At 42.1% G+C, this 15,307-nt stretch overlaps 1 protein-coding gene across 3 annotated transcripts in view; it reads left to right on the top strand.

Moving 5' to 3' along the window:
* The first annotated feature begins 4,208 nt into the window (after positions 1-4,208).
* Positions 4,209-15,307, top strand: part of mcc (MCC regulator of WNT signaling pathway) — a 333,254-nt gene continuing 322,155 nt past the window's right edge. For 2 of the 3 annotated variants that reach the window (XM_047045107.1, XM_047045108.1), the window contains exon 1: positions 4,213-4,610. In XM_047045107.1, the coding sequence (XP_046901063.1) occupies positions 4,483-4,610 (128 nt within the window). In that variant the 5' untranslated portion in view covers positions 4,213-4,482. Of the gene's footprint in view, positions 4,611-15,307 lie in introns of all 3 variants that reach the window. The other variant, XM_047045109.1, reaches the window with a different exon arrangement.

Below are 15,307 nucleotides of genomic sequence, written 5' to 3' on the forward strand. Positions count from 1 at the left end.
CTTTTGAGCAGACGTGAGAATGTGCGGACCGTACGCAAAGTCTTGTCCGGCTCTGTAACATGGTGAATTCTAACTGAAAAGTGCCGAAACTCACCAAACATTACAAAATAAAGTTTCTACTACAGTTTCTGTCATACTTAGGGCCTATATAACGTTAGTTTTTCAAAAACATAATTAGGCTACATGGTAATACAAGTTTGATCTTTGATGTGGATGATTCACATCAAAATTACAAAACCCAAACGGGAAATGTTATCAACTGTTTAATCCGCCACCACTTAATAACGTTTGTTAAACTTGAGGGTGTCAAACGAACGATCCATGACGCACGGATCCACCTCCCAAGGATAAAACGCAGTGCAGGTGGGCAAAATCACTAACGTTTAATGCTCAATTGATCCCGCGTGGATTATGAGTAAATAAGTGAACAAGGTGTTGGAAATAAGGTGTGGCCTTTAAAAGGAGGTGTAAAAGATGATGATAGCCCACTTGATGTGAAATGGCTGCCCTGGCACTGCTAGAAGACATTGCAAATGGGAGAATCCGCAGAGAGCGTGTATTTAGGGACCAAACAGATTTGCTGGCCCACGATGATGACTGGCTTATGAGTCGATTCAGGTTGCCAAGAGCTATCCTGTTGGAACTCTGTGCTGAGCTTGGGCCGGCTTTAGAACGTGAGACAGCAAGGAACCACGCATTACCTGTCCCCTTGCTGACCACACTGGGCTTCCTCGCAACGGGGGCTTTCCAGCGAGAGCTGGCTGACCGGTCAGGAATTTCACAGCCATCCCTGAGCCGCGCCATGCCAGCTGTATGGAACGGTCTCATCCGTATGTCACCCAGGTATATAACATTTCCTTTCACTGTCGGTGAGCAGGCCAACATTAAACTGCAATTTGTAGCGATGAGCCGATTTCCAAATGTAATCGGAGCCATCGACTGCACTCACATTGCTATAAGGGCACCATCTGATCACGAATTTGCGTATGTGAACAGAAAACACTTCCCCTCCATTAATGTGCAAGTGATATGTGATGCACAAATGTGTTTGACAAATGTTGTGGCACGATGGCCTGGCCTTGAACAGCCTTGAAGCAGGGGCTGTGCAGGATGGCTGGCTTATAGGTAATAGCATACATTTAATTTATGATCATTAAGCTACGGTAAAATGAGGAAATTAGCTTATATTGGTTAATGTATACTACCCGTATAGGTGACCGTGGTTACGCTTTGCAAACCTGGCTCCTCACCCCACTCACAAACCCCCAGAATGAGCAAGAGCGGCGGTACAATGATGTACATACTCGGGCTCGGTCAGTGGTGGAGCGGACCATAGGGCAGCTAAAAGGCCGTTGGCGCTGCCTGGACAAGACCGGTGGCATGCTGCTTTACAGCCCACAAAAGTTTTGTCGCATTGTGTTGGCATGCAGTGTGCTGCACAATGTGGCAAACAAACGTGGTGCGTCTCCGCCACAGGCCAAGGCAGATATGGATGAACCCGACCCTGGACCCCCCAACATTAGGCCCATTGCAGCAGCCTTACAGCTTCGGCTAGAGGTCATACGAAGCATGTGAAAGGTAAGACAAGAAGCATTTACTTTTTTCGTTTTTTTATTGCGTCACGTGTTAGTCAGACCATCGTTGACTCGTTTTAATTCTGCCACGATTTCCCTCATGGTGTTCACAATTTCGTTTTGAGACTGCAGCACAGCATCCGTGAGAACACGACCAGTCTGGCGTCCCTCGGAAGTGGAGGCCCGTGGCACAGCCGATCCAGTGTGCGCTCCATCCCCTGAGGTGGAGGTGCTGGCCACACATGGATCCCCGTATCCCCCCCCCCCCCCTCCTCCTGGGTCTCGCTCGTGCCAAACTCAGTTTCGACATTATCTGGAATAAACTAAATTAGCCTACATCAGTTGGTTCAGACTACTTCTTGTGCGTAATTTGGACGGAAATGTTTTTTGCAACTGGCCTTTAAATGTGTGAGTCGTGGTGTATTTCATACTTACCAGGATGAATGTTTGAGTCCCCCTCACTTGCTGGCAGAACTCCAGCTATGAGTGTCTCGCCAATGATTGCAGCCACCCTTTCCTCCTGTGGCGTGAGCGCAGATGCTCCCGCCCCCCCACCTGTAGCTGCCACGCTGTTACAATGCGCCACCACTCTTCTCTTAATTTCCAGTTTGACATCGGATCATTTAAAAAAAATGTCTGCTATGGTCCAAATCTCTGAACCCACAGCATTTACGGCCCTAGTGACAGTTTGCCACTCTGCCGACTTTTTTAAATTATTGATACCCGATGACAGGCCGCCAAAAAGAACAAATTTTCTCGCCTCCACCTCTGTTATAAGAACCTCGATCTCACAGTCGGTGAAATTCCTCTTTTTTACTTGTTTAGTCATTTTGATTCAGACGGAGAAATGACCTCAGGGGCATATTTATAGGCCGACTGCATATTAATTTATGGGAGGAGGCAAGGCGGGGTCAGTGGCTCGTTCACGTGCTGTCAATCTTAAGTTGATTGTGATTTATAAAGGAAAGGTGCGCCGGACCTGGCATACGACCGGTTTTATGCATGTGAATATTTCTGTGCCTAGGTACTTTTCGAGTTTTGGCCGTACGCCATCTTCTGGTATGAAAGCTGCGCAATCCTTTATACATGAGGCCCCTGGTCTGTTCACACGGACAAGGTGGTCAAAGCGGCCTGTAAGCGCCTCTTCTTCCTGAGGAGACTGAAGAAGTTTGGCATGGACTCAGTCACCCTCACTAACTTTTACAGATGCACTATCGAGAGCATTTTGACTGGTTGCATTACAGTGTGGTATGGGAGCTGCACAAACAGGGACCGCAAGGCCCTACGAAGTGTGGTCCGTTCTGCTGAGTTCATCATCGGCAGGAAGCTCCCAGCCCTACAGGACACCTACCACACACGTTGCCTAAGGAAAGCCGGCAGGATTCTAAGAGACTGTTCCCACCCATCCTTCAGTCTCTTTACCCCGTTGTCTTCTGGTAGGCGTTAGACATAGTCACTGATCTGCAATTTAGCACTATTGTACTGTACTCCACTTAGGTTAGAATAGGTTATAGGGTTGAAATAGGTTTTATGTGCATTTAGGATTAGTATAGTGCACTATTTATTGTTATCTGTAATTTAGGAAGTTTTAGTATTAGGGTTAGTATAGTCGATTATTTATTGCTATCTGTATATTTAGGAAGTTTCACTTATTTAAGCTCAGCATAGATGTAAATTATGTTCTGTGTATTATTTGTTATGTTATGCCAGGTGCTTGCGTTGTCTTGTCTTAAGAATTTCAGTGCCCAGTCTGACCTTGTGTTGTTCTTTGTACCTGACAATAAAAGACTTGAACTTGAAAACCACATATTCTGCATCATATGGAACAACTGCGGGAACATAATTACGTATTGGTTCGAAAGCATACGCCATGGAATGATCAGGGTTAGGTATGATGGGTTGATCTTCTTCAATTTTGTATGCAGTTTGGTGGGTTGAAATTGAGCGCAACCATTCTTGTGACATCAGTTGTATACGTCATTTAAAGGGTACTTATATGTTATGCCAGGTGCTTGCGTTGTCTTGTCTTAAGAATTTCAGTGCCCAGTCTAACCTTGTGGTGACAAATAAAAGACTTGAACTTGAACTAAACATGGCGGCGCCCGGTTCTTTTTAAGTACATAATTTCCACACTAGAGATATCGATTATTTACATAATATGGCATATAGTTGTATGTTTGTTTTTTTATGTCACTAAATGTATATACTATTGTAATATTACTGTGTCTAAACGCCATTCAGTTCCGCTTTAAACTATACCACGTTTGGAACTATTGGTCGGCCCATGACACGCATTACTTCCACATTCTTCAATTAAAATGAAAGTCTATGGGAATGTCGCAACTCTCTTTTTCAATGGCTCTGGGCAATTCCAACTGTCCAACTGCCACGCCCACTTGGGTTGTTTGACACTTCGAACAATGCAATTTTCATTTGAAAATTCTAATCCTTTGTGTCAGGGTTGGTGAGTACAAATAAGGAAATTTAATTGTAAAGTGACAATTTGTGACATTCGAGAATTTCAATCATTTGAATAATGTCAGGAATAATCTTCCAAAGGCTTTGACAGACCCTTTGCAATTGACAAACGCTTTTTCCAAATGCTCAGCTTGGCTCGCTGCCAAAATTGGCCAAAAGAGCAACCCACTTCGTCCTCACCCCATCATCAGCATGTTCTTCACGCCCTCTTTTCTCTGACTGCTAGCCAATTTCAGATCTTGGGCTGACTTTCTTTGACACGCGCAGAAACCCACCTCTCGAAAAAGTGAATGACCGAAAGCCCATGCGCATTAAAACTTGCATTAGTAGCCTACAACGTTAGAATAGTTAAACTTCTACCTGGCCGAAAGCTTAGACTTTGAAGGGGTAGGAATAGTTACAGTAGACTACGCATTTTTCGGGGGAGATCATGGCGGCGGCCGCGGTGGAGGTGAGTGTGAGCAGCGGGAGTAGTGACACATCTAGCACGGGCGAAGATGAGAAGATGAGGCGGTTGTTCCAGACTTGCGACGGGGACGGCGACGGATACATCAACAGGTAGGAGTCACGCCGTAATTGATAGAAATAATGAGAGGCGGATCAGTTTACTCATAAGTTATCCGATTGAAGCATCCGCGACCTGGAATATAGGCTAAAAATATCGCCGCAAATCTGCAGCCTGTTGGCCATGGTTTGTAGCCTACAAGTAACATGAACAAAAGTGCAATTTTTTTAACATGCGTTTTAAGTAAGTGACTATAGGTTGAAAAAGGGTTGCGTTTAATGGAGTGAATATAGGTTGTTTAAAAACTTGGTAGCATGTTAAGGTCCCAATGAGAATCAGAATTTACAAAGCTGCCTGCGTGGTTCAGCTTAACGTTCTCCATGATAAACAAATGTTTTACGGTGTTCACGTGCTTCAAATATATAAGGGGAGAGCGGGGGCGAAAGTACAATTCTTCAGAAAAACGTAATTTTAAAAGAGAATGTTTTAGACATAGATGTATTTTAGCTTGGGTCTATAACTTATAAGTGTGGTCTATCAATACCAGATGGTATTTTGTACAAATGTCGAACAACTTCAGTATAAGTTCATTCATTTTGAACACAAGTTTCACATTGTTACTTTCGACCCCATCAGTTGGGACGAAAGTAACACAGGGGTGGGTCAAAAGAAACACAAGATACAAGCTAGATTTTGTGTTACTGTGGTTTTTATTACATATACCTGACTATGAACTTGTTAATGTCACTGCAAACATATTTTACCATTAGTTTTGCAAAAGAACTATGAATTTTACATTTCACATGCATCTAATATTTATTATAATTTTTTACTGAATCAGACCTCTGTCTGTCTTTCTGACCCTCACTCTTGGCATATTCTGTTGATATAATATGACATAAACATTTTTTAATAAATGCTTTCCACAAACAGAGTGCATTAGCGGCGGGACAAAAGTAACAAGTGTTACTTTCGTCCCAACAGGAACTCCTGACATTTAAACCAGATTAACTTTTATACTGAAAAACTCTGACAAGGCAACCTTCAGAATGTGTTAGAGCACTAAATAACCTGTAGATTGATCTGTGACTGTGACACATGAAACGGGAAACACAACTTCTAATTAGCAAAAAAGGACCGCCTCAGTAATTTACTTTGCGCACTCAAAGTGCTTTCCGCACCTAACAGCGGCAAACGATGACGAAATCACGTGAAATTTGGCAGTTGCATGCTGAAGGTACTTTCATAACTTGGAAAGCAAATGAAGTCAGGGCTCTGAGATCGCTTTGTTACTTTCGTCCCGTGTTACTTTCGCCCCCGCTCTCCCCTACCGTCCTGTAAAGGTAGATCTATGCTAAAACCCGTATTGAATCGTGGTCGTACCATGTTTGCAGGGAAGGTTTTAGCTGTGCGCACCCCCCCCCCCTCCCATACAAATAAAACAGTTCTGCACCAACTGTAATTTTTATTCTGAAATTAACACCAATACATTATTTTATTAAATATAATTAATAAAAACATTACGATCCCCCCAGCACTGTCGATCAAGAGTCATGACTAAGCCGATTCACCTTGGTGGTGTCCAGACTGGTTTTGTAGCCTATTGTTCTTAACGGTTTCGCACAAACCAGAAGAAATGCTACAAAATGTCTGTACAACTGTAAGCCTCCCAGCTAACACAGTTACGTTTCCCTTACATTGCCGCAATGTAATTCAATGACCAAACATACGTTGTCGCTACGTAATTGGCTAAGTTGCGGGACCGTGCTTCCTTAGCTCTCGACGAAGGTCGCATTTTCTCTCCCTCTCCCCCCCTACCTTCCCTGCTTGGCTTCTATCGTCTTGTGTCCTATACTGAGAGATTCTCGCCGCACTGCTCTCCGAACAAAAAAATCATGGATTTGATCAGCAGGTCTCTTATTGCAATTGACACTATTTGGGTTCGGGGGAACCTGACTGTCCTGACGGGACGTTCGCAGCTGGCTACTCGATGGACGCGTCGTGTGCCTAGCGGCGCATTCCGTGGAGGACATTGAAGACATCTACCTATTCGGAACCACGATTACAGGCTTTTGCTGATTGGATTAGGCGCTGCCCTGGCATATCGAAAAATTAAGGAAACAACTACAGCTGTCAAAAGCCCCCTAAGGCTGGCCGACATGATTGGACCGACGGAGACCGGTGGAAAACGAGTAGACGTGCAAATTGGAATGCGGCTACTCGACCAAACAACCTAAATCTTACCTGCTTTCGGCCCCGTAACCAGCACTGGCCTTGGCCAAGGCCGTTGCTGGAACAACAACTCCCCTGAAGAGCGCTGCAGGGAGACACCCTTGCATTCCCTTCCCCCTTCCAACAGACACCTGAGGATCGCGGTCTCTGTCTGGGACCTGATCAAGGCTGTCTCCATGGCAATACAATCTGCGAACTGAGAACTGTCTGATTGTGGCCTAGGCGATGGCGACAACCCAGGCCTACTCATACACTAACTTTCACATTTAACAGATATGCACGCACCCCCCCACCAGCCCCATCCAACACCTTCGCCTGCTTTGTTCCCCCAGTGTGACAGGCGGGTCTGTGACCAGCGCCGATTATGGCTGCACGACCAGATGGCTGCTTGTTGCGCTGGCTTACCTCCCCGTTGCAAGTCATGAGTTTCTGTAATGTTGTAAAATGTATGTGCTGAGGTGTTTTTTTTCCTGTTCTCACACTGTACTCCTCTAGGAGCACAGTCTGGGGGTAGCCTTTTTTTCTCCTCTCATGTTATGCTGAAATTTCTCCCTCAACCTTGTCTTCCCGTCCAATCTACCCCTTTGTCATGTTTGTGTATATGTATGGACGGGTGGATTGCCATTTTTCACTAGTTTTTAACTATGTGACAGGCTATGTTGTGGTACTTGTATACTTGTGCTGTAACAATAAAGGACTTACTACTACTACTAAAAGGGCGCCAGAACGTAACCGCAACGTAATCTTGTGACGTTGCCAGTCCGTAACCGTGATGTCCTGGCAATGTAATTTTGTGACGTTGCCAGTCCGTAACTGCTATGTTAATTAAGTAACCAGGGTTTTTCCTACATAAAGAACATTTTGGCGCGCGCCAAAGCCGTTTTCCCAAGCGCCAATGACAAATCCCGAGCGCCAAAGGCAAAAATACCTATGTTCATCACGCGTGCAATGCATGTCAGCGAATATGTTCTCAATAGTATGTTTCAAGTAGGCTACAGCCGAACCCTCGTTCTGTTTTGATCAATAATAATCAAGTTGATAAGCGTGTGTTCTTGTCTGATCAATACGCAACTGTGAGGTGCGCGAATGGACAGAGCGGCCACTAAACTGTCGTTCCGCTGCGAGGGCCAGCCCGACGTGCACGAATAGTACTGCCTGTAGCCTACAAATGCTAATTACATTTCCACTCAATGCTGACAAAAGTTTGATTTACGATTTCAAACGCAGCCTCCATTGGTATTCTTAACCTGGAATGATAACATCTAGTGCAGTGTTTCCTCTATGGCTACATTTCTGCCGTCACGGTATTAGAAATCAGGCTGTACAAAAGTTTAGTCCGTATATCAGCAGTGAGTGCATGTCGGAGAAAAGCACGGACACGCGCTTTACACCGCAGTTGAGATTGCGCTTGTGCGTCCTTGAAAACGTATAACTTATGTTGTCAGTTCTTAAGATCGTTATTGTATAAGTCTATAGTTCTTGCAAATTTAAATCAAGTTAACTGGTGATTTTCGTGTTTGTATTCTTCCCCTGCTAGCTAAATTGCACATGTCTGTTGATTTGATAGCGATTGCTGCCCTTTCTCAGGTTTGTATTTTAGGTGCATTATTATGCTGAAGTAGTTTTAATTAATAAAAAGTGGGTATATTGTTAATATTTGCTACAGAATGCTTAGCCTATCAAGATCAAATGAAGCAGGCAGTGTACATGCTTCAGAGTGGCCTACCTTAATCGATAGGCTACTGACCATTTACAATAAGTTGTTAAGTCAATTATTAATTGGCAGCATTTATGCCATTTAAAACATACTTTATAACTGTATTGCTTTAGGGGAAATAGGACGAAAATGTGCGTGTGTGTGTGTGTGTGTGTGGGGGGGGGGGGGGGGGGGGGGGGGGGGGGGGGGGTGCAAAAACACTTGGGAATAAATACATTGATTAGAAAAAAGAAAAAAAAGAATATATATATAAATATATATATACATAGATTTTTTTTTTTTTTTTTTGAGCACCGAAGACCCATTTTGACCCAGGAAAAACCCTGGTAACCTATATTTCTCAATTTTACTGCTTATATTGGGGTGGTTCATATGCAGACCTCATTTGCCCAAAATGCTACTTGTTCTTGTATACTAGGCTACATGGTAGCCAACTTTAGGAGGACTATGTTTGTGTGATGTGTAGCCTAACTCAAGCTAATCATAAAGGAGGCAGCATTTCCATGTAACATTGTCATTTTATTTCAAACAAAGTGCCAAACAGTGAATTAAAATCTTCTGACAGTCCCCGCTACAGGTCCGGTCTGTTGGCCCTGACAATGAAGCACAAAATAAGTTGGTGCATAATTGCATGTGTGAAAAGGGGCTGTACAAGTCATAAAAATCTAAAATAATATACATCAAAAAATGATTATGTGATTCTAGATTTTTATCACATAACCATGTGAAAGGTTGGATATGGAAGCTGCAATCATGATTCATTCACCTGGCTTGTTTTGAATGGACTGCAGGGGCGTGTTTGAGTGTAGACGCTATGAGGAGCTCCACAGCCTTCTCACAGTCCCGTCTTGCACTTCATCACAGCGTCTGCAATTAAAAGTAATTAACTTATTGTCAGCACCAATTTGAATGCTGCGTGTAAGCCATAGTTCATGGCATCTTAAAACACCTACCACTCTCCTTTGGAACTCCAGCACCTTAAGGAGCTCCTCAAGGTCTTGGAGTTCAGCCTGTGTTTGGGCCACCTGTAGGTCCATCACTGGCACCTCTACAGTGTGTCTGCCCTGTAGTCGCCTGAATAGGAGAGCCTCTTACTGGTTCTCCAATGGCTCCATCTTCCGGAGCATAACCTGTAATGTGTCTGTCATTAAAGACAAGTAAAACAAGTTTACAAGAGTTTGCATGATTGGCATACACTGTGGTTCTTCTAGATTAGTTGTAACATTGATGTATTTAACAAATGTTACCTTGAATGGTCGTATACAAAGCATTAATATGACAACATTTGTTGCTTTGACAAATATGTATCCCCCCACCACAATCAGAACAACTTGGGTATGCCTTACAATGAGTTGGCAATGCTATTGGAAAAACAGAGTATTTTTTTGTGTCTTATATTTGCACTTGCCTGGCTGCCAACTGTTTTCCTGGCCCCCCCAATGGGTTCTCCTCCACCAGACCAGAGTTGACACCTAGGGGTATGGCATCTGGTGATGCAAAAGTTCTAAGTCATGGTTTTGCTTAAAAAAATAGCCTGTAGGGTTGCCATGGCGCATACAATTATTGTCACTGTTATAAAAGGTCATTTATTACTTTACCATAATTTCCCAAGGACACAGTGCTAGGCCGTGTGACAGTGGTAAGATAATCTGTCCAACAATGGGATGTTGCAGTCACTGGCTGTGGTCGTGGCAGAAGAGGAAAGGTAGTCTCTGCACAGTTTAAGATAAGTGACATTGCAATGAAATTATGGCATTTATACTAGTACAGTCTTTGTGACATACAATAAATGATCTAACCTTAATTGGTTCTTTTTTTGTTGTCCATCGTAGTTTGGGTTCCATCTCAAAGCTGTGTTTGTGTTTTCAAACTTAAGCACGCCAATTAATGTGGAGTCACAAGGCTCCAGAAAATGAGGTTCAGAGTCAGTGTGCTCTTATTCCATGCCGCAGTCCGGGGTGTCTTTGAAGAACTTCTTGACTGGATGCGACGAATTTGCACTGCATGCAACTGTAAAGGAGCAAGAGGCAAACCAATTAGTTGAACAATTTGAGCTAATCTTGCCTCTATGTAGCCTTTTTGCAATTAGCTAGCTAGATAATTATATTAAAACAATATGGCACTAGCTAAATTAGCTAAGCAGAGCTAGAGTTAGCATTGTGAGGAGCATCAGCTAGCTTTGTATGTGTTAGCTAATGTAATGTTATGCCAACTATTGTAACTATAATAGTTAGGAGTAATATAGAAGCCTTTTGTAACTCAATTAATTTAGGTGATTTTGAATTAGATGGCTCAAACATATAAGGTCCTTACTAAAGAGCCACACCGCAGTTTTTCAAAGCTCACCTTTATAAATGGCTATTTTCCTAGCTGGAATTTAGCCGTGTGAAAAACGGTGGATTAAAATCTTTTCAAGATCTCTTGGAAACCCCAGTTTCAGCGAGGCGTTGAGGACATGCGCAAAGTCATTGGGCCCGACTAGTATACAACTAAAATGACGTCCTAATTTGAACATTGTAGTAAGCCTTTTCACACAAAAATCAATAAAGTTAGTTAGAAGAACACATTTTATAGTTAAAATGGCTATTTAAAATATTTTGTTCAACTTACTCAAAAATGACATTAAGGTGAACAATTTCAAGTTGAATTTTTTACAGTGTGTATAAATAGAATATATATTATTATTATTAGGGATGCACGATAATATCTGCACGTCATCGGTATCGGCAGATAAAATCTTCAAAACGTAATCTGCAGATATGAAACTTTCTGCCGATGTACCTGGCCGATAAGGTGACATGCAAATTATGTGCACGCAAAGCAAATGTTTAATTAAGCAATAAGCCCGTCGCATTGTGCCTAACAACTCCCCTTACCTGTTCTAAAATCAACGCATAACACGGACTTGCGGGCCTTATTGCTTTTCTAAAACTTTTACTACAAATATTTGATATGGTTTCATAAATAAAGACAATCAAATGTAAGAAATAAAATAATTTAATAATAAATGGCATTTCAGCCTGTCTTCTCTGCATGCCTGGTCTCTTTAAACTCTTTCTCCTCCATTCTGTCAATAGTCTCCCACCACTCGTCAAACGTCAGCCCACCCAGCAAATCAAAATTCACAAAATGTTTTGCCATTCTCTTTACGACTAGGTTGCTTGCTACCGTGTAACGTCTTTTTTTCTTTGAAATATTCGATGCGCAGTAATATGGAATGTTATGAGGACAACCTGTAAGGTTATGCTGGATTTTACAATGGCATGGAATGCGATATAGCTAATCAGAATCAAGGATTGGAACAATCAGTTTTAGAAGTTACTATGAGCACCAACAACATGATTCAACACGTCGGCTTTGTGGCAGGACTTCACAGTATCAAAGGATGATGACAAAATGGCTATTTGCGGAGTTTAGAAAGTGTCAGTGATGCGATATATTTTAAGTTTACAGAGTTACAGCTGCATTTCTGTGCATGTGTCAAGAATGTGTCATTGTCAACTACACAGTTTTATTGAAACTAGTTGTTCAAGGAGGTACTGTTCCAGTATGAAAATTGTGACGTGAAAATATAAATAAATCTGCCATATTTGAAATAATTTCAATAGTTTTCATGAGTGAATGTCTATTTCTAAAATGATACAAATCAAGTTTATGTCCCGTATCTACAGCAAGTACCCCATCATAATAACAGATTCATTCTAGTACAGGAGAGACTTTTCAATAATTAAAAAGCAGAGGTGTATATATCTGTATCGGCAATCGGCCAAAATTAGCTTGTAAATATCGGCATATCGAATATCGGCTAAAATTCAATATCGTGCATCCCTAATTATTATGCAATTGTTGTAGTTGCTTTAACAGGCCGATTCTGACGTATTCCTCAAATATAAGATAAGACATAACTTTATTTGTCCCACAATGGGGAAATTTGGGATAACAAGTTTGCTAAGGAAGAACTGAAATATTCTGTGATGACATGTCTTTGGAAATGAAACTCTTAAGAGTCGCTTTTCCTTTTGATCACATTTAACACTTTAATTACAAAATTATTGGACCACAAATTTGCATTAAAATGTGTGTCATACAGCTTTGGTGTGCTATACAAAGAATGTTGGCTTCATCATTTTACACATCACCAATTGATTGCTTTTGTACATGTTTTATAGTAAAGAATGAAAGACTAAATTATATTCCAAATTCAGTAAGTATTTTATTTATTTAAGCTACGTTTATGCATATGAGAAAATTGATGATCAATGACATGCTGGGGCTGAGTTGCACACGAATTACATGCATTGTTTACATTTATACGTGCTGGGATGCAACATTTAATATTGTGTGTGTGATTGAAATTCATGCAGACTAGGCAACATTACAAAAGTGTCAAAACTGAGTGCAGTCCAGTGTGATCTCTGGATAAACCACTTATAATGCACTCGAGATCCATTGTCCTACGACCAATGAGCGACGTAACGGCAATGTAACCCATGGTCCAAAAATTAACGTAGCCGACCAGGGTACTACGACGTCGCGGCAACGTCGCCAACGGGACCAAAAATAAGGTATCCAGCCGACCAAGGTACAACGTTGCGGCAACATTGTCCATTACACCAAAAATAACGTATCCAGCCGGCCAAGGTACGACGTTGCGGCAACGTTGTCCGCGGCAACGTTGACCACGGCACCAACTGGCAACATTTCCTTTATAACGTTGCTACGACGTCGCGGGTGACCAAATGAGATTACTGGCAACGTTGCCGCAACATGTTAGCTGGGCCATATTCACAGTATTATGAATGAATTGTTTTATTTGGTAGCATTTCGTGGTCCGTCAGATTTTTATAATTGTATTGCTGTGCCAAGTTATAGGTGCCCTATTTGATAGATTCCCCGGTTTCCCCTACCTTGGGTTTCCAGTGGGGAGACTCTAGGCCAACCTATCCCTGCCCCCTTCCCCCCTCATACTTCTGAGCGGGTGACCTGCAGGCAGTCTGCCTAGCTCCCAAACTAGAATCAGGGCGCCCACTCCGACCAGGTGAATTTACCCACAGCCCCACACGGTGACATTATATCATTGACCTGTTTTGCAAATTTCACCATTCCTATTTTTTTTGTTGTCGGCGTGGGCGCCGTGTCACCCCCAGCAAGGTGCCGCCCTGGGCGGCTGCCCATGTCGCCTATGCCTAAATCCACTACTGCGTGTTTGATATGAGACAATCAGTTTGATGCCTTCAACTGCGTGAAGCATTTTAAATATAAGCATATTTTTCATCAGCCCCACTGCTGGCGGTACAACCAGCAACAAATTAAGTACTTCCTGATACCACCACCTATAATCTAAACTATTGTATGAGAATTGTGGTAAAGTTCTTAATTTACATCTTGCTCACGGTACCTGCAAAATGTATTCAAAGTCATTGCAAAGGGGATAGGATTATGATTTCCATGCAGAGCCCAAGGGTCTTTATTGGCAGCAACGTCCTGTATAGTGGAGGATTGAAAGTCCCTTTAAATCTATTTAAACAAATGTAAAATAGATCTGCACCTAGGTGTTTGTGATGTTGAATGCATCTCTCTTATAATGCTAGGTTTATGTGTGTGTGTGTGTGTGTACAAATTAAAATGGGTTTATTTTCCCACGATCAGCTCAAGAACCGGGTACTCTGCGAAGTTCATATTCTGCATGTGTCTTCTTTTTAATCCAATGAAGTGCAGTGACGTTGTTTGGATAAGCGTTTTGACATAAAATAATGAAAACCATTTAAATAATTTGCTTCCAGTTTGGCTTGCCCTCTTTCACTCGGATTGGTCTTCAGGAGCCGATTGCACCAGCTGGGCGTACGCCTGGGTGTAACGCTACGTCCGACGTAGAACTGAAAGTTATGACGAGTGTTGGGAATTGTTACTGTAACTCCACTACTTTTGGCGGTAACTAGTAATGTAACTCATTACTTTTTTCAATTAAATAATAATTATTACATTACTGAAATTTAAATGGGCTCGTTACTCGTTACTTTTTTCTTGCATGAATTCCCCAATTTCCTGTTTTTAATCTAACTTAAACAAGTTTACGGTGACGCAGTGTATGAATGAATCACTCCGCATTTTAGACCAGCCCACACAATGGCCGACAGTTCGGACCGTGCAAGCTTTGTGTCATGGAAATATCGCCATTATTTTTCCCTTGTCCAGATCAAGGATAAAAATATACTGGATAGTTGTAGTTTGTGTGCAGGTGCAAGAACTTTATCCACTGCAAGAATAGTAATTATAATCTTCACAAGCACCTAGTAAAACAACACGCTTCTACAAAGCTAATCGTGAAAGAACCCAGTGCTAGCTCCACTGATCAAGCAGTCGGAGGCACTTCATCAAAACAGCCCGGGCTTGATTTTAAACAGAAGTATTTTCAGTCTCTAAGCCAGGCAGAACTAAACAGACTGATTGCCAGGTATGTTGTCAAGACATGCGACCTATGTCAACAGTTGAGTCTGTTGCCTTCAGGCAACTAATGAGCAACATACAATGATATAACATTTGACAGTCGTCGTGTCCCACACTGTGTCACTGCAACACTATAATAGTATAACTATCTGTGTGCGTTAATTTGATAATAGAAGCAGGGAATTAAAACGCAAACGTTAATTTCCCCTGTAACTAATTACTTTTCTATACAGTAACTAGTAAAGTAATGCAGTTACTTCTGAAATAAGTAACTAGTAACTGTAACTAATTACACATTTTCGGCAACCTTCCCAACACTGGTTATGACTAACATAAAATTACAACTAATGCACC

This window comes from Hypomesus transpacificus, chromosome 22, assembly GCF_021917145.1.
Source record: "Hypomesus transpacificus isolate Combined female chromosome 22, fHypTra1, whole genome shotgun sequence".
Classification (NCBI taxonomy): domain Eukaryota; kingdom Metazoa; phylum Chordata; class Actinopteri; order Osmeriformes; family Osmeridae; genus Hypomesus; species Hypomesus transpacificus.